Source organism: Phocoena phocoena, chromosome 17 (assembly GCF_963924675.1).
Source record: "Phocoena phocoena chromosome 17, mPhoPho1.1, whole genome shotgun sequence".
Classification (NCBI taxonomy): domain Eukaryota; kingdom Metazoa; phylum Chordata; class Mammalia; order Artiodactyla; family Phocoenidae; genus Phocoena; species Phocoena phocoena.
In genome coordinates, this window is record NC_089235.1 from 59,752,577 (window position 1) to 59,778,117 (window position 25,541).

The 25,541-nt window shown below is 41.0% G+C and overlaps 1 protein-coding gene across 1 annotated transcript in view; it reads left to right on the top strand.

Annotated features, from left to right (window-relative positions):
- SLC30A8 (solute carrier family 30 member 8) overlaps nucleotides 1-12,473 on the top strand; it is a 35,097-nt gene extending 22,624 nt beyond the window's left edge. Inside the window, exons 4-8 of the mRNA XM_065895450.1 lie at nucleotides 26-179; nucleotides 4,591-4,741; nucleotides 6,395-6,500; nucleotides 10,759-10,893; nucleotides 12,176-12,473. Of these exons, the coding sequence (XP_065751522.1) occupies nucleotides 26-179; nucleotides 4,591-4,741; nucleotides 6,395-6,500; nucleotides 10,759-10,893; nucleotides 12,176-12,321 (692 nt within the window). The 3' untranslated portion in view covers nucleotides 12,322-12,473. The remainder of the gene's footprint in view (nucleotides 1-25; nucleotides 180-4,590; nucleotides 4,742-6,394; nucleotides 6,501-10,758; nucleotides 10,894-12,175) is intronic.
- The last annotated feature ends 13,068 nt before the right edge of the window (nucleotides 12,474-25,541 follow it).

The following is a 25,541-nucleotide window of genomic DNA, read 5'->3' on the forward strand; positions in this document are numbered from 1 at the left end:
GTCTGTGTGCATTTTGAATCCCTAGAGATCCTTGGTGCCCTGCTGTCCATCCTATGTGTCTGGGTGGTGACTGGTGTGTTGGTGTACCTAGCGTATGAACGCCTGCTGTACTCCAATTACCAGATCCAGGCGACCGTGATGATCATTGTTTCGAGCTGTGCGGTGGCAGCGAACATTATGTAAGTCACCCCACACACTGCCCGTGAAGCTTGTCTGGACATAGATTTGTGGGTTTGCTGTTGTTGCTATTGTTTGTTTTTAATTCCTCCACTTGTGAGGATGGTAGAGACCTGACAGAGTGTTCAAATGGCTCTAAGACTGAAAATAGGGCTGGTTGTGCTAGTTTAAGTTACAGTGTGTTTTTTTGTTTTTTTTTTTTGCGTTACGTGGGCCTCTCACTGCTGTGGCCTCTCCCGTTGTGGAGCACAAGCTCCGGACGCGCAGGCTCAGCAGCCATGACTCACGGGCCCTGCTGCTCCGCAGCATGTGGGATCTTCCCGGACCGGGGCACAAACCCATGTCCCCTGCACCGGCAGGCGGACTCTCAACCACTGCGCCACCAGGGAAGCCCCTACAGTGTGTTTTAATATTGGCTTCTAATAGCTACCATTTTGAATGCTTCCTATGTGTCAGAGAATGCGCTGAGATCTTTTGATCTATTTACATTATCAAGCTCAATGTTCACAACACTCATACCATACAGATTAGGAAATTGAAGCTCAGTGAGGTTAAATAAACTGCCAATGAGGCAGTGCAGAGCAGGATTTGAAAACAGACCCACCAAACCCATAATTGAACTTCTAGCTACTCTACTCTCTCACACAAATTGATGGTTCCGTGTGGGATGTGACCTACTCCTATTCTTTATGTTACATGAACACATTATGAGTTCCCAGAGACCTGGGTTGGAAGAGATAAATTTTATTTACTTCAGTCCCCTTTCTACTTTTGAATTCTCTTTTGCAATATCCCCATAAAGTGGTCATTAGTTTCATATATTTTAACAGAATAATAAGGAATTAATTTCTCTCAAAAGCAGTCTATCTTAGCTTTGCATCATTATGATTGCATGAAAACTCTTAAGCTGTGCTAGCTAAACTCTCTCTTTAGTTTCCATCTCTTGGTCCATTCTCTCATCCAGGCAGTCTTAAATCATTCTTAGAGGAAATGTGATCATGCCCTGCTGGACATGTGATCCTTGCCATACTGGTCTGGTCTTCCCAAATGAACTATCTGATTGCTCATGACAATGCGGAGCTGAAGCCAGGGCTTTGATTCTTTTTGGTTGATTTGATCTTTCCGATTTGATAGTCTGATTTTGGGCAACGTTACTTTAAACTCTATCTATCTATCCTTCCATCCATCCATCCATCCATCTACCTACCTACCTATCATCTGTGGTAGTCACAATAATGGTCCCTCAAAGATTTCCACATTCTAATCCTTGGAACCTCTGAATATGTCAACTTACATGGTAAGAGGAACTTTGCAAATGTGGTTAAGGATGGATCTTGAGAAGGGGAGACTATCCTGAATTATCCAGATAGGCCCAATGTAACCACAAAAGTCCTTATAAGAGGGAAGTATGAGGTCAGAGGGGAGAGAAGATGCTGCATTGCCGGCTTTGAAGATGTAAGTGACCTCTAGAAGCTGGAAAAGGTAAGAAAATGAATTCTCCCCTAGAGCCTCCAGAAGGAATGCAGTCCTGCATACTCATTTTAGACTTCTGACTTCCAGAACCGTAAGATAATAAATTTATGTTGTTCTAAGCCACAAAGGCTTTGTGGTAATTTGTTACAGCAGCAATAGAAAACCATCCACGTATCACCTGTCTATCTTGCAATGTAACATGATACGTTCAATGAGGTAGGTTCACGAATGGAAGAAGACAGTGACGAAGAATGGCATTTTAAACAGCGTTGTTTTGTTTTTGTTTTCTGAGAGCGGGCACAAAGGAATCCCTGGAATTAGAGGGTAGTCTGGGCACAAAGGAATCCCTGGAATTAGAGGGTAGTCTGAGCGTGTGTACTTTGAATAAGTTCCTCCAGGCACTTTCATGTCCTTAGCTTGTACCTGCCTCAGTTCCTCATCCCTTAGTTTGGGACCCATTGCTCAAAATCTCTAAGCTAAACAATTAGAAGAGTGGTATCTGATCTGCTGTCACTGACTAGATCACTATTTCTACCCAGTTAACTTGAAAATGTGTTTCATATTGGCCCTGGGAGAAAAAGTATGGGAAGATCAATGCAAATCTATCACTACTAGGAGACAAATAAGCCAGACCACATGTCCTGCTGACTGGGAGTCAACACCATCATCTTTGCATAAGAAGAACAATATGTCCCCAGGGCGGCAGGAACAATAAAAATGTTAATAATTTCCCGAGTCATATGTCACATAGGTTGTGTGTATGCCGCATAAAGATGAAGAATGCACCCGGTTAACTACCGCATAAATCTGGCACCTTGATGATCAAGTGTGACTTTCGAAATAGATACCATCCAAATTTCCTTTTTACTACCACTGCTTTCGAACTTCGACCCTAATACTACATGTGCTTTTCATGCTTACAAAGACCAGGGAATTGAAAAGCATTGACTTCCCTGTGCAAGCAGGAAGTTATTTATGGATAAGGATACTGAGTGACTCGAATGTTTACTCCCAGAACTGGGATCACAGGTTTCAAGTTCTGCTAGATGCTGTATTGTCTGACCGCAGAGATATCAGAACCATAATTTGGGAATAAATCTATTCCTTGGGAGCCCAAAATCAAGGTAGAAAGTTCTAACAGAAGTTGCTACGGGATTCTCGGATGAAGATTACGGACAGCGCCTTAAGGCTAAGTTTTTCTCTGCCTGCAACATTTCCTAGCCTATTAACTAGCCTATTTAACTCTAGTATAACCTTTCAAATCCAACTCAATTGCCTTGTCTAACTAAATCAGAGTCCCCTGTTGTACTATCTGTAGCACCAGTTCTTAATAGACTTAGTATAATTAGAATTTTCCATTTATGTGTGTCTTTCTAAAATCTCTGCCATCTCCATCATACTTAAAGCTACAATGGGGGAGGGACTACGTCTATTTTCACCTTTATGCCCCAAGCATTTAATAGTGCCTGGCATATAAGAATCCCTAAGTAAGTTTTCTTTTTAAATACAAAATGAGTAAAAGAATGGATAACAATGTGATGAGCATACATGGCAGACCTAGAAAGAAAGTCTATTAACTTCTTTCTAGGTCTGCCATGTATGCTAGGCATGTTAGGTTGTCTGAAGAACTTTAAATGGTAACTCCTAATTGAGGGTGAATTTCTGCCCAAACACTGACAATCTAAAAACTGTAAATTATGTAATGTTCACATCTTGGTGGATAGCAGTCTCTCTGCTTTGTGATGATGGCCTGAGATTTAACAGACACCTACCTGCAAATAGACTGGGATACATGGTACTGAAAAATTATTTTTTTAAACCTTTGTTCCAAAAGGTACAGAAAGCGTTTCTAGGCAAAACATTAGAGATATTACTCCTGGACTTCCCTGGTGGCGCAGTGGTTAAGAATCCGCCTGCCAATGCAGGGGACATTGGTTCGAGCCCTGGTCCGGGAAGATCCCATATGCCGTGGAGCAACTAAGCCCGCGTGCCACAACTACGGAGCCTGCGCTCTAGAGCCCATGAGACACAACTACTGAGCCTGCGTGCTGCAACTACTGAAGCCCATGTGCCTAGAGCCTGTGCTCTGCAACAAGAGAAGCCACCACAACAAGGAGCCTGCGCACCACAATGAAGAAAGCCCGTGCACAGCGACGAAGACCCAACACAGCCAAAAATAAATAAATATATTAAAAAAAAAAAAGAGAGAGAGAGATTACTCCTAAAGTTGTGGATAAACAGAATCAGGTACATAATTTATAGGGCCCACTATTAGTCTCTTTGACTTGGATTGGAGCTGTTAAATTATGCAATATGTTATATATACATATAACATTTATATACATTGTAATACATTAATATATTTCAGTCTCTTGATAAATAGCACAGTACTCTCATCATTGGCCATTAGGGAATTATTCAAATTTCCAATTCTCATGGAAATGAACAAAATTAAGTAAAATAAAAGATTAAAAAATCCAACTTTGAAGAAGTTCACTACTTATTTTGTTTTATTGTTTTCTGCTGCTTTTTTGCATTTGAAACCAGCACATTAATTAAGCTCCCACCAAAGCTCAGCTTTAAGCCTAGCTCAGTGCCTGACATTCAGTAGACCCTCAATAAATATTTCCCCTCCTCATTGTCAAATACTTGGCATTTACCTAAGAGGTGATGGTTTCCAGTTTTAAAATGAAACAGAGTAGTATTAATTAGATGGAAAAGAAAACTGAGGTGAATCTTCATTGTCTATCCTTGTGTGAACTTTTTTAAATTCCATGATACCCTTGTGTTCAAAATTAGTTCAAAATAGTCCACTATAAAGCATTAATGTTTCAACTCTTTGCCATTTTGGGTAATACATGCTGTCGTCAACTCCCCATTGTGTCGCACAGATTTTTAAGGGTTAGTCTCGTGGGCCAAGGACATTGCTTTTCCTTCCAGACTAAGTGTGATTTTGCACCAGAGACACCCTGGCCACAATCACAAAGAAGTGCAAGCTAATGCCAGTGTCAGAGCTGCTTTTGTACATGCCCTTGGAGATCTATTTCAGAGCATCAGTGTGTTAACCAGTGCACTTATTATCTACTTTAAGGTGAGTATGTTTGAGTTTACTCACTGTCTTAGTGATTTTATAGATTAGGTGGTACAGAAGCTGACCCTCCATTATTAACTTAAATGAGGGTGGACAGCCGGTTTGCCTACACAAACTACTTTACAAGGTTTAAACAAAGAAACTTTCAAAGCTTGAAACCTTAGACTTTCCAAATTCCTAAGAGCTATGTCTTAACTGTAGGGCTGCCCGTCTTTCAAGAAAGTAGTTCCTTCTGTTCTGCGGTTAAGATGGATTGCAATGGAACCATGAATAACTTAGGGTTCTTGGGTTGTAATCAACAGAAAAGGTCTGTAGCTCACTTAAGCCAAAAGTAGACTCATTGGCTGAAATTTATTGGATGTACTCCTCTACAGAAATCAAGGTAGAATAAAGAGCAACTTTTGGTATCTAGACTTCAGAAACTATCCAACTTCTGTCCCAGGCACCATGATGAAATGAATGTGACTCAACTAATCTTTTTCCTGTTCTTGTCACTCTGCTGAAGACTCATATTTCTGGGAAATGGAGCCCAATTGACATAGGTTGGGTCTTGTATCTGCTGTTTGGCTGGGGAGGGTAGAGCACCTGACTGACTCTCCCACCATGGGAGACAGGTAACTTATTTCCAAGAAGTCAGGGTGTCAGTTGAAACTTGGAATAGATCCTGAGTGGGCCTCTGACCCCAAACAAATATTCACTACAAATCTCTATTTGGTAATACCAAGAACCAACAGAGTTGGGTAAGCGCGGAGGTAGGGGGGTAATGGAGGAGAGGAGTGTATAGCTCTGTCTGTTCACATCACGACTGCCCAGTTAGCAAGGACTCTATTATTTTTAGTGGAAAATGAAAACATGTAAATAAAAATTACAAAGACATGTCTGAATTCAGTTGGGCAAATCCTCACTAAAAGCTTTAAGTTTAAGACCAAATCGTTCATAATTGTAGGGCGAGTGAAGTTTGAGAGTACTCTTACCAAGGTTATTCTTGCCGGGTTTCTTAGAAGTAATGAGGAACAAATTTTTCTGTGGCACCAGAACTTCATCACGGGCAGAACAGCAGGTGTCTTACCCTGAGGCCAAGGGCTCCAGCGGTGAGAGAGCACGATAATGAGGCCTCAGTACATATTCTTTGGACTGTATCAAAGGTGCCTGCCTTGAGTGTGTGTCATATTTAAGAGGGAAAGAAGTAAACTAACCCAGTCTGCCAAGACCAAGCTCTGGCTATACCTTGGTTACATTGCAACCTCTGAACAAATGATATCCTTTCTTTTCATCATAATTAAGGATGAAAAGTCATTGAATGTTGCACAAATGTGTGCATATTTTCATCACATTCTCTGTACTTCTATTAATTTGAGAGAAGCTAAATCAGGCCTTTTGAGAGCGCACTCAAGGATATCTCTCTTTTTACTTCTTAAATTGTGGGGAGAGCATGTCCGTCCTATGGTCTCCCTTTCTTGAGTCACTGAGAGTTGAAAGCTTAGAAGAAGGACTGAGTCTTCAGGAAGTCTTGCCTCTGAGTTGGAGTTCAGTGTCAGGAGGGTGAATGGGTGACAGGGAGGGAAGGAAGCGTGAGGGTTTACTTATTTGATCCATCAGACTTTCCGCATGGGAGGCCTGGATTCAATTAACTGAAATCCCCATATTTTCTAGCCAGACTATAAAATGGCTGACCCGATCTGCACATTTGTCTTTTCCATCCTGGTTCTGGCCAGCACCATCACTATCTTAAAGGACTTCTCCATCTTACTCATGGAAGGTAGGAATGATTTTCTTATTATTCCCAGCATTTGTGTTTTCTCTTCCTTATAATCACAAAAGGGAATGGCCTCAAGGCATGCTCACTGTGAGTTTGCATTATAGGGAAAGTGTAAACTTACAAGAAATTTTTGTGAAAAAAAATATGATTTTTATTCAAATGGGAATACATAAATAAAAAGGATTGGCTTCTGTTTTCTTCAGCAACTGTTAAATGATATGGCATAGTATAAAAACAATACGTACAAACACCAGAATGAGTGATTCAGTGAGGGAGATACAGCAAAAATATAAAGTTATCCCTAAATATGTGGCAAATACCTAAGAAATATTGAATAAATCTATCCCTCAGGCAGCATTATAGCTACTATGAAGGACTTGCCTAAAACGCTCATTAGACTAGGCCAGCAGTTCTCAGACAGTGGCATCAGAACCACTTGGAGGGTCTGATAAAACACAGACTGCTGGGCCCACCCAACAGTTCCTGAGACAGTAGGCCTGGGGCGAGGCCTGAGAATCTGAATTTTAACAAGACGTTGCCGCTGCTGGGCAGAGGCCCGTACTTTGAGAACCACTGGACTAGTCTCTTCATACCCCTGAAAGGGTTCTTCCATGAGGACACTGGGAGTGGCGCTTAGAAAATTCAATCACAACCAGATTGACCACAGTGAAACAGAAAACGGAGTCAAACATCACTGAGTAACAAGTGAATGTCCTCGCTCAGAAGGGGACAATATTTGGTTTGTCAAGTCACAGATGCATCCACTTCCTTTTCTGAGGGCCAAGCACTGAGCTGCAGCTGTTACTGCTGTTACAGAACTTACTGACTTGAAGGTGGAGAAAAGACAAATGTGTGTACAATGTGAGATGACTACATTCCACTTTATCTCTCAGTACAGACGTTCTCTCCTGATTATCTTTTTTTTATTTAAGCAAAAATGTAACTAATTATTGAAACTGGCAGGTAACTCCTATCTGGAAGATGCTTAATTTTTAAATTAGGTTTTCAAATTAGGTTAGCATAAAATAAAATAATACTTGTACTTGGTAAAATTTTTTTAAAAAAGATGGAAAGGTATAAAATGATAAGAAGAAGTCTCTCCATTTTTCTACCTTTGAATTCTCAGTCCCATTATTCAGGAGTAACACCTACTAATAAGTTGACATATATCTTTCCAAAAATATCTATGCATTTACACATATATGTACATGCAATATACATATATACATGTGTGTATAAGTGTGTGTATATATATATATAGTGCATGTGTCTTTTTTACACAAACTAGGATTACATACATATTTTGTTCTGCACCTTACTTTTTTCAACTGGAGATCTTTCCATTTTAGTACATACATAGATACACCTCATTCTTTTTCATGGATACAAAGTATTCTATTCTACTGTAAGCACGTATCGCAATACCTGCTTATTGACAGACATTACAAATAATGCTGCAATTATATTTTTAGCAATTGTATATCTAATTATTCCTAGATAATAATATTCCTAGATAATAATCTAATAATTCCTAGAAGTGTATTGCTGTTTCAGAAGTTATGTGCCTTTTCAAATTTGATAGATATTGCCCTTTCTACCAAAGATACCATACCAATTTCTTTCTTACCAACAGCGTATGAGAGTGTTCATTTCCTCACATCGTCACCATCACTGGGTATTGTCAAACTGTTGATTCTCTTCTAATCTGATAGGTGAATATTATCTTACTGATTCCATACACAAGTCTTTAATTATGAAGAATACTGAGTGATTTTTCATATACTTATTATGAGTGAGTTTTCATGTACTTATTAGCCTGGGTAATTATTTTTTTGAAAACGAATCTGGGTATTTTCCTGGATACATTAATATTTTTGCAGGCTCTCCCCCAGAAAGAAAAAGCTTTCTAAGGTGTGATGAAACATTGAGGCCAATGGGAACATATCCTTTTGCTTGTCAATATTATTTCATAGAGAAAAATAAGTAACAGTGGACTCGCATTCTCCATAAAAGTCAAGTGATAAAGAAGGCAAGAGAAAAAGAGGTAGTGGGATCATGAGTTCATCTCAAGGGTCCTAGATGAATGACAGCAGGTCTTCAAAGGGTCAGATGAAACTTTCCAGAGATGACACGCTGGGCATAATAGTCAACTTTGGGCTACAGTACGTGGAGTCTAGCATTTGCATGACACTCCAACGCAGAGCACGTACCTTAGAATCTGACATGCCACTTACCTATGTGGCCTTAGCAATTCTTCTTAACCCCTCTGACTCCCACTTTCTTCTCCAGTCAAACAGGAGTTGTAACACTCATTAACTAGCTCTTAAAGTTCTTATGACTATTAAATAAAATAATCACTATAAATAAAGTGCTCAATACAAACCTTGACGTGCAGCTTCTCAATAAAGGTGTTATTACTATGATGACGTAACACTTTCACCCACGACTCCATGCACATTCTATGGCTAATCTGAGACAAGAACTTCTTTGTTTCTAGTACCCTGAGCTTTTTGCAGCTCACAGAGTAAAAAACCGTGTTGACAAGTTCTATGAAATATGAAGTGGGACTAAACTAAACTCAAACTGTAGTAAATTTTAAGTTAGCCTCAAGGAGGAAATCCCCATGAGCAAGGTTCTTAAATCCTGAAAAAGGACAGTTAAGGATTCCCTATTCCTTTTAAGTACATGGTTCTCTACTAGCTGCTCATTACAGTCATCTGGGAAGCTTTTAAAAAATACTTATACCCAGGCCCTAGACCCAGAGATTTTGATTTAATAGGGGCTGGCTTTGATGTTTTTCAACATGCAGCCAAGCTTGAGAACCACCGTAAGGTAGAGCTGCCCAGTAGCTGGTAAATATTAGTGGAATGGTCCTCTACCTTGACTCAGTTAGAATCACCAAATGAGCTAAGCAAATACTGATGCTGGGTCTTATCCCCAGAGAATCTGACTTAATTGGTCTTGGGTGTAACCCAACAAATCATTTTAGAAATTTCTACATTTCCTGATCATTTTAGAAATCATCAGGATTTCTAAAACTCCCCGGTGACACTAACGTGTATCCCAGGGCAAGAGCCGCTATGAAAGCGTATAGATTTCAGAGCCTCATCCACAGAAATGTTCTTCAGGAGCATTTTAATGGAGCCGAGGCATATTTATTTTTAACAAACACACCAGGTGTTTGTGATGTATGTATACAATTGAAGTGGAAGCTAAAAAGTGTTTATCCTTAGAAATCTCTTCTACAGCATCCTCTCTGGATCAACTTTAGTTGACAAGGATTTACCTATTGCATCAAATGGCTTTACCACGTCTGCACTAGTTGAGTTGATTTTTTTTTTAATTCTTATATCAAACCGATGTCTTCTATGATTTTAACCAACCATTGACTCAGGCCCTTACACTTTCATATCCTGTCATCTTCTATGTGACAATCCTTGCAATGTTTGAAAACAGTAATCCTACTTCCCTTAGCCTTCTCATCTCGAGGCTAGAGATACCCCAGTTCCTTCAGCCCCAAAGAATAGGTGATTGGCTGCCAGACTTCCCACCTTCCTGTGTGTCCCACACTGTTCCTTTAGAAACAAGGATGAAAGTCAAACTACTACATTCTGTGGCCCTAATATTAAACCCTAAGATACCGAAAATAATAGAAATTCTACAGACTGAATAATGAGATGGTATTACAACATTAGGATCCCCTATTAACACCGTTCACTAAGTGACCTGTTGGATAACTAACACTTGGATAGCAGTAGAGTTTTCAAAGGACAGATTATTTTCTGAGATATTTTCAGAGTCCCCAAAGGACTCTGTTAACTACATATTGTTCTTATCATCCCTATTTTACTACAAATGTTCTAAGGATCAGACAAGTTCCAAGAGTTGGGTAGATTCACAACAGTTGTAGTCAGATGCCAACCCGTGATAATCTGATACCAAATCCCATGTGACTTCCTTTTGCTTTCCAGATAATTTCAAAGATAACTGGGTAAACCATACACTCTGAAAATGAAGGGTGATGACTGCTGTTGATGATTGCCTAGTAAAACCTGCAAATATTCTTTGTGAACCTGTGATTGATGGTAAAACCTCTGAAACAGTCGGGTGAATCTGCTTTGTAAATATTTGAAATAAGAAACCATAAATGGAGAGGGCAAGTTAGTAATTTACTAAGGGCTTTCTGTCCTCGATTGGCCATTGCACTGAGCTGTATTTAGTGAGATAACAGCAGCCTCCCACTCTGTCCTCTTGGCAGGTGTGCCAAAGAACCTGAGTTACAATGGTGTGAAGGAGCTCGTTTTAGCGGTGGATGGGGTGGTGTCTGTGCACAGCTTGCACGTCTGGTCGCTAACAATGAACCAAGTGATTCTCTCAGCTCACGTTACTGCAGGTCAGTGAGTTTTGTAAACACCCTGGACGAAATTCAGTCCTTGTCCTGTAAAGTCCGTAGTTTCCCTCCTTTTGGTAGAGGAGCCCTTTTGTCTGTTGCCCCTGCCAAAACAACTGTAAAGTGTTTTGCGTGACCAAGGGCCTTTGAAAATCGTCCCCCTTGCCAGTGCCGTCGTGGCAACAGTGATACTTATGACAACCCTGGAGGCCGACTGCAGAGGGTTAGAGAGTAGAACAAAAGGCTAAAAGGCCACCCAAACTTCAAGGCCTTAAACTCTGTTTGACTTGATGTCCTATCGGTCAAATAAGAGGAAGAATTTAAGAAGAAATCTTCATTGAGTATCTTTGGTGTGTAAGATGCTTTGCCTATCACCAAAAAGAGAAAGATGGTCCCATCCTTAAGGTTCTAAAAAGTTAAAAGATACTCTAGTCAGAATTAATGGTGGTTCCTTTACTGAATGGTTAGAAATTCTGTAACCATGTGAGATAACTCTTAGGATTTGGGGTTTATCCCCAAAACTACTTTTTCAAGTAGAAGGTGATTTTGTTCGTGATACATCCTAGGGCTGAGAAAATGGGCACTGCCTCGGGAGACAGCTCAGGCTAAGGATGACATATTAGGCTTCTAAGAAATAACTCATGAAGTTACTTAGAGGCAGAGAACAGAAGAGTCATTTGAGGACTGTGCTTTCTCAGACATCCTCAGCTTTGCTGAGAAGCATGGATGGGGCTGCAGGGAATTTACAGCCTCTACTACACCAATATTTCACTGCAAACGGAAGAATCTAGTAAACAATCAGGTTACTACGGAGGGAACTTTACAGCCTCCTGATACCTTTGGGGACAAGAGAAAAGATGGCAGTGAGGTCTGCTGCTCTAAATGCTTCCTGGCTCTTGTCACTATCCTTGATATAAATTCTGATTAGCTATAAGGGTGGCAACCCAGAGAACCCAGGGAACTGGTGAGCAGGGCTGTATAAGAAATAATAGTTTTGACTTGGCTTTTTCATGGCTTATCTCCACTTTCATAGTCAGCTCCTAGGAGCGCCAGACTCCAGAGAGGCTGTGGGCGAGAAGAGTTCCCAGAGTGACGGGGTGCTTTGCAGCACTAGGATATCCCCTGTCTTGTCTGTGTGAATGTAGCTGATTGTCAGAGCCATCATGGTTCCTTCTGAGTGCACTGCCTGTGCCCCACCCCACCAGATCAAAGACAAAAGCTGGAGATGCGACGTCGCCCGTGTGTACAAATCAGTGCCAATCTCACTGTGATTCTTTATCAACAGCAGCCAGCCGGGACAGCCAGGTGGTTCGGAGAGAAATTGCGAAAGCCCTCAGCAATAGCTTTCCTGTGCACTCACTCACCATTCAGATGGAACCTCTAGCCGACCAAGACCCCGATTGCCGTTTCTGTGAAGATCCCCTGGACTAGCTCAGTCGCACTGCCAGCTCCCCAAGTTCGATGGGCCACTACGTGCTGCTCTGCAGTTCCTAAGAAACCAAAGGAAGAAGTTTGAGAAATTCATGATACAGTTCAATGCACGTTTTATCCTTCTTCATTTAGCTCCATCCTCCATGAATGAAAATGCGTTTAGATTCATCAGTCCATTGGATTATCAACCCATCTGTAGCTGTGTTCAATTCCAGGAATGTGTGTATAGATTATTCCCGACTCGGGGGTGGGGGGGGGGGGCTGAAATAACAGCTGTTTGTAACCACAGGTGATAAAAAGTTCACCTCCTTTCAATAATGCAGCCCGAGGCTGAGTGGGTAAAGCTGAACTCACGAAAGTCCTATCAAGAATCAGCGTCAAGGAAGGAGTCACAGATTTTTTCCGAAACACGAAAAGCAAAACTGACAGGAGCCAAGTCAGGGGTAAAAGAGAATGTGGGGGTCTAGTACTCCCTTAGAGCTTGACTTTCCCCCTAAGCTGTGATATAATTGGGGGCATTATCTTTCTACTCCTTGTCAATATCACTATTCACTAAATGGGATAGAATTCCTCTCTTTATCTTGCTTGCATACTATGCTATGTCTGAAACTGCTGAATTATATTTTACTTCCCTGTATAAAAGGCGCCTGTACAAATGAAAAATGAGGAAACTGCTGCTTTTTGAGGGTTTTCATATGGTGTGGCCTAATAATAAAAGAAAACGAGGAGGCACAGAGAGGCAGAGTATTTATCCCAAGTCACATGGAAAATAATTTAGTCAAAGAATTAAGATAAGAGCTCCCAGGTCTTGAGTAATATCTATGGAGCACCAATTATTGTCCTAGTTGGCTCTTATCTTATACTGGGCTCTTTAGATATGTCCTCTTATTTCATTCTAATGATACCTTTAAAAAGTTCAAATTAATACCATCGTTGTATAGATATGGGTGTAAACGTTAGGTAAAGTAACCAATGTCATTTATTCATTCATTTAAAAATACTTTTCGATGCAGGCTATGGGCTGAGCATTGGTTAAACCAATCTGACATGGCCTTTGCCCTCACAGAACTGTTTCCCCTATGTGGGGAGCCGGGCATTATACTAATAAACACCACCAAGAATGTACTACAAATAGCAGCAGGTGATATGAAAGAAGAGGCTGACTGAGATTGGGGGAGGTCAATGGAGGGCCTCTCTGAAGAAATGGCATCCAAGTTGAGACTTGAACGAAAAGACAGGTGATAGCCAAATGCATTGTAGAGGGAAGCACATTCTAGAAGAAGCCGGAGAATGAGTGGACACCCTGAAGAAAGAACTGGGTGCATTTGAGGAATTGAGGAAAGTCCCTGTGGCTGGAGGGTACTAAGTGAAGGATGAGTTAAAGAATATGAAGGACCAGAGCCCGAGGAATAAGCAAGTCCAAGTTAGAAAGTAGCTGAAACCAGATCTAACTTGGCCAAAATCCCATCTACACTTTCTCTTGGAACACTTTTTTTTTTTGGCTGTTTCTTTTTGACCAAGTAACCTGCATTGACAATCAACCATTATTTCAGAAGTGCCTGATAAAGACGAGCCTACATTCCTCCAAGAATGGGATGAATAAATTGCTGAGTTTAAAAGTAAAGGCACGGCAATGCTTCTGTAATGTATCCTGTCTTAGGTAGCACTAAACTTGTATCTTGTCTACCCAAAAGTCTGGCGAAAGAAAGAGGAAACCTAAACTAATGGAAGTGGTTGTAGACTGACCTACCAAAAGACCTTGCCCCCAGAGACCCTGAATTATACCAGTGACAATGGGGACATGAAAGGGAGAGAGGAGTGACATGGTGGAAACAGGGGACTCTGTGGTGGAGGAATGAATGTGAGAGGGAATTAGAAACCCTGGTGTGAGTCCCTTTCTGCTGCCTTCCAGATCTGTGACCTTCAGGGGCTACTCCATTTCTCTGAGCTTTAGATTCTTCTATCTGAAGATGGGGATTATATTTTCATCAATGGGTTTCTGTTAGAATGACATGGGGTAATTTCTGTTAGAATTACATGGGATAATGTAAAGAACAAGGTTCCTGGGACTTCCCTGGTGGTCCAGTGGTTAAGACTCCGAGCTCCCAATGCAGGGGGCCTGGGTTCAATCCCTGGTCAGGGAACTAGATCGTGCATGCCGCAACTAAGAAGCCCGTGTGCCGCAACTAAAAGATCCCACATGTGCCAACGAAGGTCCCATGTGCTGCAACTAAGACCCGGTGCAGCCAAAGAAATAAATAAATATTAAAAACAAGAACACGGTTCTTTGTGTGGTAAAAAGTGAGTGCCCCATAGATATGCTTTCCAATCCAGGATTTCTCAACCTTGGCGTTATTGACATTTGGGGCTGGATCAACTCTTTGTTGTGGACGAACTGTTCCAACAACAACAGCAAAAAGTTGTTTCTGTGCATCATAGGATGTTTAGCAGCATCCCCGGGCTCTACCCATTAGCTACTACTAGCACTCTCCAACACACACACACACACACACACACACACTTATAGACTAAAAGGGAAAATACAGCAGTTGAGTGGGGCACGGAGGTCTTGGCCCTCAGGATGGCTGCCTTTTGACAAGAAGCCAATGGGATAAGAGGAAGTAATTTGAGGCTTCTCTTTACATTCCAGGTCCACTTCTGTTCACTTTCCAGATCCTCCAACAAGGGGACAGGAGTATTTAACATGATTTGTCTGAGACTAGGACGTTCTTTGGGCTGTGGTTTTCTCCTAGACAGGGTTACTGTGTCTCAGAGCCAGGGACACATGATCTCGTTTTTCCTCTCCTTGCCTCATGGTAAATAAACCCAGGCACGCAGTATGTCTCCTTGGTCCAGGCCAGGCATGCTTCTCTTCTTTTCTTTTCCAACTCCCCTGAGCAGAGAGCTGAGTGGGTAAGTTAGGCCAAGGCCTTTTGTGCAGATCTAGCCATCCATCTTTCCTTCCCACCCCGTCTTTGCACAGGGGGAATTGAATGTGCTGGTCTCAAGATTTAGATTTAAGTAGTAGGAAGGAAATGGAAGGCTCACTTCAGCCTCCAGCTGGAGCACTGTGTTCTGAATGTGGAAACATTTCACTGGGTTATTGGATCTTGCCTCAGATATTAAGGATGCACTATTTTGATTTGTATTGTTCTATTATTCTTTGTGTGGCTCTCACCTGTGGAGAGTCAAATAAAGATGTGCAGGCCTCGGTGGGTCTGGTTTGGAACCTGAACTTCTGTAGTTTTTAACATACCCGGAGATGATTCTAAAGAACAGCTGGAGTCTAGAAGAACCTCAGCCAAAGGAGGTCACTAAGTGGGGGATTCAGACACATACTCAGATACCTATAATAATTTCTCAAGTTACAGCCATGTGGATGGGGTACGAAGGGAGCATAGAGTGGTGGGGACTGCAGTGTGGACATGGCCACTGAGACTTCATGCCATTGAGCTGACAGCCATGCTAGACTTTGAATTATATATGGAGGTCCTCCAGGCAGATGAATAAAAGGGCATTTGAGACCAAGGGAAGACTATGTGTAAGTCATGCTTGTGTTTCTCTGCTGGTTTTTAATTTGAAAAGCAGAATATATGTGGCAAAGAAAACGACCAACTCTGTGATGTTTAAAACGATGTAATTTTTGCTACTTTGTCATTATTAATATTGAGAAGAACAGGAGTTCTGCCTTTGATGATTTTTATGTCATTGTCAGCATCTAGCAGGGTGCTGGAAACCCAGCAGGCGTTAATAATTGCTGAGGCAATGACTCTGGGGCTATATGTGGGCCTTGTCATTATTTTTCATTTACATTTGTATTTTTCTGAAACTTTGAGGGCCAAGAAAACATTGACTTCGACTGAGGAGGTCACATCTGTGCCATCTCTGCAAATCAATCAGCACCGCTGAAAGAGCTACTTACTTAGCAATCTGCTGACGGCTCGCCCTCCTCAGTGGAGACAGACAGACATGTCCCACACCTCAGGAAGCACGCTTAGGCAACCAGAATGAGGCGCACTCAGGTTCCTAGTGGCTCCTGCCTCAGCTGGTTCTCGGAACAGAAGGGACGGTTCACGCCAACTCACGTCTCCTGTCTGAAGGGCCACTGAATGGTTTCGCTTTTCTATATTTTCTACAGGACAGACTTCTAAAGGACAGATGACCCGGCAAACACACAAGTTCTAGTGGCATTGTCTGCTCTGCTTTTTTTTGAAATCGTGTTAATCTTCGATTTTATGTCAGAAACACATTGAATGCCAGGTAATCATAAGGGAGATGGACTTGTACGTCAACCAAAAGAATAGCCCATGGCTCCAAGCCATTTCTACTATGCCCCTGAAACTCTACTTCTTTAGTTGACTAGATTGAAAACTCTGGATGGTAGATGTTTTTGTGTTAAAGTCAAGACAATCTGCAATGGGGATTTTAAGGATTTGAGATGAAAGAACAGCTGCCACCAAAGGACTTCATGTGCCAGACATCACTGTTGAAGGTCTGTTGCTCCCTTTTCCCCCTCCTTGGCATGGTCAGAACTCCAGGCCATTGAAGTTACTGGAATAGTGAATTCTTTACTTCGTGGCATTGTACTCTCTCTGGCTATTGAAACATTAATGATCTTTCATGACTTTCAAAGCAACATGCTTTATTCAGCAGAATACTAAAATCAGGCCAATTGTACTGCTGCCCCCCTCCATCCTTAATATGCTTCACTGTCATCCAGTACCCGGTCAAGATTTATCTAGGACTCTATGGTGATGTTAGGGCCCATAAAAGAAATTTATGGGTTCCATATGTTTGGTTAGAGATGGAAAATGGGAATGTTGAAGGACATGAAGGAAAGAATGCTTATCCTTTGAACAGCTGTTCTGTCAACTGCCTGAGCTTGAATCTTAGTTCTTCCCTTTTTAGCTCTGTGACCTCAAGCTAGTTACTTAAAGACTCTGTCCCTGTTTCTGATCAGCAAAACTTCCCTATTCAGAGGCATGAGAATTTAATAAATGAGGACACTTAAGGAAGTTGCATTTGTGCATAGCAGGTAGTTAGCACTCAGTAAATCTTAACTGTTATTTACTGTTATGTACAAAATGAGTATGTATGCATGTGTGCACAGAGATTTTTTTAACATCTTTATTGGAGTATAATTGCTTTACAATGGTGTGTTAGTTTCTGTTTCATAACGAAGTGAATCAGCTATACATATATCCCCGTATCTCCTATATCATGCCAACTTTTAAAAGGTTTTGAGTCATCAACACACTCCCACAAGAGAATGGCCAAATTATTGGTGAGAATTAAACAGGGCTTTCTCTCACAGGGAGTGACTGAGGCTTGCTGAGATGAAGCCTTGTCTGAGAGAGTGTTACCTAGTAAGGGAGTCCTGGATTCATTAAAATAGTTAAGTCCCTTTCTGACATGCTTTGAAAACTTCTACTTTTATCTTTGAAATAAAAGCTGAATGAGTCACTCAAAGTGCGTTTGTTAGCAAAGTCTAACTGTCCAGTTCAATGAAGGCAGAGTCACAGACCCCCTAGGCCTTGTAACCTGTTCCTATGAAACATCACTTCCTTGGTTTCTTGGTGTCTCTTTCTCTCATGGAGTTGAGACTTGCTCTAACCAGGTGCATTTCCTTCTGCTGGCCTCTAAATTGTCATTGCCATATTCAGATCATTTACTTACCTGTTAAATTTTGCAAGCCGACAGACAAAGGCCTTTAGCACTCTGGTGTCAAAAAAAAGTGCTCCTGGGCATATACTTTTTATAGATTCTTGGAGAATGCTGCTCTCCTGCGCCATCCCCACCCAATGAAACGGAAGCCAGAGAACCCAGCAAAGAGACAGACCTCATTTCCTGCAATTAGCTTTCAAGTACCTTAAGGAAATGATTTTCTCAGCTCATCTCCCTGTACTCCCTGTTTGGGATCACAGGGCAAACTGCTTAGATGACTAATTACAGAAATCATTAAAGGCACCAAGCAAATGTTGTCTTTGAATACCCACCTCCCCAGTTTTACAAGTCCTGCTTGGCCTGAAAGTGATGAAACCACTTAATAGTCCAGCGCAGGCGGATGTTAAAAAAACGGTGACCATATGTGGTTCAGTTTCCTAACTTTCAGATTTCACACTTCATGTTTGTCATTCTGTTACTGGGCATCTGTTTAAATTCTATTTTAAAATGTTAATATATGTTTAAAACAAAATGAGGAAAAAGAGAATTTGGGTTAAGTCATCATCTTTTGATCACTAAAATCATGACAGAAAATGTTTCTCATGACACCCATCCGGACTGTATTGAGAATACACACATCCACTCTCAGTCTTTTATTGGAGGGAAGAACCCGTTTGAGGAGCAGATTAGTCTAAGAGAGATCAAAGGTGACCTAAGAATCAGAGGCACTTCTGAAATCGTCCTGGTCATTGCTATGAAGCCCCAGTGGGGGAAGAGGATGGTGGTCAGAGGCTACGGTAGCCCTTGACAGTTGTAAAAAATCAAACACACTTGTCCTTCTTCAACCATAAAGGCCAGGAAGTGATGAGAGATGTCAAACTGAATTGCACCCTTTTCAGGTATGTCAAGCAAGACCCAGGAGATAAGGTATCAATATAATTGCCCTATATTTCCTTTCTTCAAAGGGGTACCCATTTGCTGCAAACATAATTGTCCTATTTGCAGCCATTAAAACCACGTGGTTGATGTACACAGTCCAACGGCACCGTCACATGCTATTTCCCTAGACCTGTCGAGTCTAGGAGTGTTTTGGGGTACTACAGAAGAAGAAAGGGTGCCAGCTGCACTGAAGATACTATAAACCATGGTGAGTTAACCTGTACAATGGAATCAGCTTCAGATGTGACCTTGGGGTCTTCTTTGAAGTTGAACCGAATTCTTCAAATGGGATTCAGCAGGAACTTCATAGACCAATACCCTGTTTCTTTTCCATCCCCTCCCCTATTTTTTTTTTTTTTACAGAGATGAATAGGGGATTTTCTTTGGCCTCTATATGGGATTTATCAACAAGAATTTCTTTTACTGTCCCGTTCTCCACTCCAAATGTGTCTCTGACATGGCAGAAGCCACAACCAGAAACATATGAGTGCTCTGTGTTGACGTTTCATTAGAGCAATACCTTCTATGAGTAATTAATAGCCCAGAAAGGTGAGGCCTCCTTTTCTGGTTTCCACTTTCTCACAGAGTTCAGCACCTTGTATGAATCTGGATGAGGAAAGGACAGCTCAGATTTCCCTGGCTCAGTAAGCCCTGAATTCATAAATAAGAAGCAGGTTCTTCTTCCATTCAATCTCTAATCCTTTATAAACAGAAAACCACGGAGAAGGTTTTTCAGGATCTTAGATGAGATCATCTACCCAAAGTTATCTACAGATTCAATGTAACTAATATCAAAATTCCATCGCAATTTATCACAGAAATAGAAAAAGCAATCTTAAAATTCATATGGAAGCACAAAAGAGCCTAAAGAGCCAAACTAATCTCGAGCAAAACAGAGCTGTAGGCATTACGTTTCCTGATTTCAAAATATATCGCAAAGCAACAGGAATCAACAGTATGGTACTGGCATAAAAACAGACATTTGACCAATGCAATAGAATAGAGACCCCCGAAATAAATCCATGCATTTATGGTCAACTGATCTTCGGTAAGGTACCAAGAACACACAATTTGGAAAGGATAGTCTCTTTAATGATATTGGGGAAACTGTGCCTTTATCTCACAGTGTGTACAAAAATCAACTCAAAATGGATTACAGACTTAGAGGTAAGACCAGAAATTGTAAAACGACTTGAAGAAAACATAGGGAAAAGGCTTGACATTGGTTTGGGCAATAACTTTTTTGGATATAACCTCACAAGGAGTTATAATGCAAATCTGTAGGACCTGACAATATTTGGAAGGTATTTAAAGCAAACGCCTGTTAAGCTAAAAAAGTGCCTGTTTTGCTAGGGCGCCAACCCAGATAATAAGGTAAGTGTAAATTACTTTCCTATTGTGCACAGAAATAGAATAAACTGGGAAAGCGGAGATATGCGGTGGAGAATGGGATATGGTAGAGAGAAGGGTAAGAGGTTGAGGATAATAGAGTAAAACTGATTCATAAGTTACACATATCCTGGGGAGGACATCAAAATAATGTGATGCAAGTGTAATAAAAGACGGCTGTTTCCCTCCATTCTTAGCAAAGTCAAATAGAAATTGGGGTATTTTAAATACTAATGCCAATGCAGGGCAGAATTTAAGTCACCTAAAGCTGCCTTTGCTTTTTCATCCACTTGTTTATTTAATGAGATTTTAAGGGTTAATACGTGCCAGGCTCTGTGACTGACAAGGGGATCCAGGAGTGATGATGATACTCACATTCCAGTAGGGGATATGGACAATAAAGAAATAAACAAAGACCTAAATAAGACATTTTTCAGATAGGGGTAAGTAGTAAGAAGATGAAAGCAGATGATACGGTAATGACTGGTGTGGGCTAGAGGGGGGCAGTTATCTATACAGGGTGATCATGTAGGTCCTTTATGAGTAGATGGCATCTGGGCTGAGCCCGGATGTTAGGAAGAAGCCAGCCATGCAAAATGGTGGAGGAAAGGGGAGGGCAGCATGTGCAAAGGCCCGAGGCAGGAAGGACTTGGCACGTTTGAAGAAAAGAAGTCAGTGCGTCTGAGCATATGAGCAAGGCCAGGGAAAGAGGGACATGCTGGGCTGGGCTGTCAAGGAACAAAGCTGGAATTTTAGTAAATGCAAAGATCTCCACTGGATGGAAAGGGGAACTGCACCAGAAACTTGGTCTGCTACGGCTCTGTAGCTTTGCGCTTTGTGTTTTTGCAAAATACATTTTCAGACAAATTCATCAAAGATTTACCAAGTATCAAAAAATCCTTTGTAAAGAAATGCTCCATTTTTACACACACACACACACACACACACACACACACACACACACGGATGGAGAAAGTGAAACACTACACTCAGGGAAACACCCCCCACGATCAGTGCAAGGAGAATCATCAGGTGGAAGGGGGAGACAGGATGACTAGATGACCAGTAAAACTCCACGCTCCTGGGATGCAGCTCTCCTTTGGAGCTTTTCTCCTATCTGCCTTCACAAACATTTAAACAAGATTATGATAAAATAAACCCAAAAATGGTTTTCTTTTTCTCTTTGTTTTGTTTTGTTTTGTTTTGGCTTTTAAGGCATGAATTCCTCCTCTGGGTCTGTAGGAGCTGTCCCTTTCCTTCATGCAGCCACCAAGGAGAAGGCATGATATCCAGACAATCCCCACCATTGACTCTAAGGCCCATATCTTATCCATACCTGATCTGGGACAATCTTGGCCTCTCTCCAGAGAAGCTAGTTTAAAGTTTATTATTTACAAACCTTGTTGCCTTTTAAACAATTACATTCTGAAAATATACATCATACACAGGGTTAAATGCTAGACTGCTCAGTTGAGGTCATCTGGCCTGATTTCACCTTCCAGTTTCATCTACGATCACTGTTCACAAGTATCCTATACTGAGAGTCTCCCCTGTTCACAAGCAGGCTTTCACAGTTCACGGCTCTATGCTTTGGCTCATTTCCCTTCCTGAGCTGCCCTCTCTTCCTTCTTCCCCCTCCCCAAAAATCGCATAGTCTACAGATTTCCAGTTATAAGACAAATAAGTTCTGGGGATGTAATGTACAGTAGGGTGACTATAGTTAACAATACTGTATTGTATATTTGAAAACTGCTAAAAGAGTAGATCTTAAAAGTTCTCATTACAAGAAAATGTGACTATGTTGATGTTAGCTAAACTCATCATGGTGATCATTTTGCGACATATACATATATCAAATCATTATGTTATACACCTGAAACTTATAAAATATGGTATGTCAATTACACCTCAATAAAACTGGAAGAAAACCACCACAACAAAAACTCTCCTATCCAGCCTCCAGAGTCTTGCCAAAGATTGACTCTGAAGATTTTCCGTCTTCCTCTTTCAGAAGTTAGTCCCTCCATCTTCCTTGTTTATTCAACATTTTGTAGGAACTTATTACATTCCACAAAAAATATTTATTTACATCAATATTTAAATTTTGACTTTCCCAGTTAGATTTTGAGCCCCTCAAAAGCAGTGGTCTTTATCTTATTTGGCTTTTTATCCTCCCCTAGAAACTGTCATTGTACTTAGCATCTAAGTAATCGTGGGATAGCTTGTCAAATGAATAATAATGGAATATATCAACTTCTGAAACATAGGAGCAGCTCATGATCTCTGATCAAGCCCTTAAGGAAGTGCAGTGCAGGGAGATGAGAATAGGTGATAGGAAGTGTAACAGGACAGGTGTCAACACAGCCAGTTCTGTCCTTGTAAATTAATCACAGCTAACTCTGGAGTTCTGTCTCCCCACAAGTAAAATGGGAATAAGAATCTCCCTTCCGTTGTTACAGAGACCAAATGGGATAGCATAGGTGAAAGCACTTTATGAACTGTAAACCATCATATAATCAGCAGATATTATTATTAACTGCAGTGGTTACTGCATGGCACTCTGTTGTAGAAATTATACAACAGATTTACCTGTGTCCACAAGAATATAGCTGCCTCCCCTCCCCAACCTTCAACTACCGAAAACGTAGACACTCACATACACACTTTTTGCTTGTCTGAGTTGTGGAGAATCGCTTATTGAGATCTTCCTGCAAGACTACTTGACTGAGGGGCTGCAAACACAAATCCATGGAGGCTGAGAAATAATTCTTCTGGTAGTAACTGTTGTTCTCATTTCAGCAAACATTGACCGAGCAGCTTTATACGCCTGGCACCGTATCTGGGGAACTAAAGGTAATTTAATGGAAAATAAGGCAGAGTCATCTCAAGTCCCCCTGCCCCTGCCCCAGCACTGCAGGCCAACTTCATAATACAGGGTTTTAATATAAAGGTCCTGCTTAACTTTTTGTGAGCATGTTGGCACAATTAGACTTCTCTGAATGCCATTTACCTGGCTGAAGCAGGTAATGAAGTAAAGAGAGCAACTACAGGATGCATTTTGTGACTTAGAATAGAATCTTATCACTAATAAACATGATAGAGGAGACAGCTTCTGTACTACTGTTATGTTGGAATTCAGGACACCCTTGGCCTTCAGACAATTTTTAGAAGTGTTGGAAGTCGAGGGCTGGGTGGTTCTAGAAGGTACAATTGGTTCAAAAAAGCTTGACCACTTTCCTAACAAGAAAAGGAATCTGGTATCTGTTCCAGGAGAAGTATTATTGGAGTGACAAAGCCATAAACCGCCAAACGCGTCTCTTAAAGTGAGAGTTTGGCAGTGGTGTTTATTCAAATTAGGGGTTTGCTTTATTATAAAGGAAGAGTCTCTGTTTTCCAGTGGATCGATCCAGCTGACAGGAGTGAGATGAGGCAGAAGAAAACTCAGCCTCCTGATTGATGTGCGCATCTATATATCACATACCTCTTTAGGAGGAATTAGCATCTTAGACAGGAGGGCTGGGGGAATGTTAATGTTAAGTTGATTAGAAGCCAAATAACTTGGCTTAGTCAGAGCCCCTACAGGCTTCCTGAGAGCCCTGACTGCACTGGTCCAGATGGTCTTTTTTGGCTATGCTACCCCCAACCACACATCCAGCCAGCTTCATGCTCCCAGCTCAACTCAGAGCAGGAGAGGCTGCCCCTACCTCCTCCTGTGCCCCACAAATGCTGCACCATCTCAGTGCTCAGTCAATATTAAATAATCAAAATAGCAATAACAGCCCAAACTTGGCATATCCCTTCAAAAGTCTTGGACAGGGGACAGGAGATACTGAATTGACGGCTGGAAGGAGAGAACAGGGTCCAACCTTTTCCTCATTATAAAGGATAATCTTAATAGTGATATATTGTTGATATAATATCGATAATGACATTGATAGGGCCTGGCAAGGTGTCAGGTACTGGGCTAAGAAATTAAATACATTTTCTTATTTGACCCTCAACCAAATTTCATGATGTATGTATGATAACCTCCACGTTACAGATGGGAAACAGTCCAAACTGTATAAGTGACCTTTCCAAACCTAACATGTAATAGAACTAAGATGCAAACCCAGGTTTGTGACATTCCAAAACACATGCTCTAAAACTTTACTTTATAACCCTCCCCCCGCCCCAGCTCATTATGGCTACAGGAATAACATGAAAAATGACTTGAAGGTCAAGAGGGGCCTTCAATTCCCTCATTTGTCACCAAAGGAGAAACATTTCTCGGTGAGGTAACGAGATGGGGGCTGAAGTGAGCAGACTAGAAGCGAAGAAAGTCAAGTGATGCTATTTTTTTTTTTTTTTTTTTTTTTTTTGCATTCTGTCTCTTGGACCCACTACCCCGAGGAGTGGTGAATTTTGCCTCATTTGAGAAAGGCAATTATACTAATCATAATGGCGATGATGATGACCACATAGCTTCAGAGAAAATTTTCTCAACTGTCGAATAATACTCAAAAGATTATCAAGGTCCATTAGCTATAGAATTATAAATGCAACTCACACATGCAATGTCCTGAGAACACTGAATGTCCTAAGAAACCAGCTGATCTTGAATATGCTTCAACTTTTCTACTTAAAGAATGAGGAACTAGAATTTTGTTTATGTACGTATGTATATACATATATGTATTTGGATATAAATATATACGTATAATGTTTCAGTGAGATGGGTGGGAAATTGTGTTTGTGTGAATATATTACTTATTTAAAAATAAACTTTGAAAACCAGTCACTCTCAATAGTTTGAAGTGCTAAATTAAAATACACTTACATCTGTAGAGTTCTACATCTATAGTCTGTTGACTATCCGTATACAAAAATACACAAAACAAAATTAAATGATTAGCTTTTTCTACTATTATATTCCCCTTGTTTCTCATACTCAGAGATTGGGTGGGACAGAGTTTTGCCTAGAATTTCAGAAAAGGCACATTTGCCTGTGAGAGAGATTATCACTGCTCTATCGCACAGTTCATTTTGGGGAAAAGAAAGGCTCAAAACTTTCAATATTTTCTAGCCTTCATTAAAGATTGGGTACAGTTGCTAAATGATTCACCATCACCCAAGGGCCCAAGATCTGGGTTTGACCTTGAGCATCTCACATTAAAATTATTAGACTGTGATAGGAGTAGAATGCAGGATGGTTGCACAGCTGAGAGAGGAAAGCTCTGAGTGAAAAA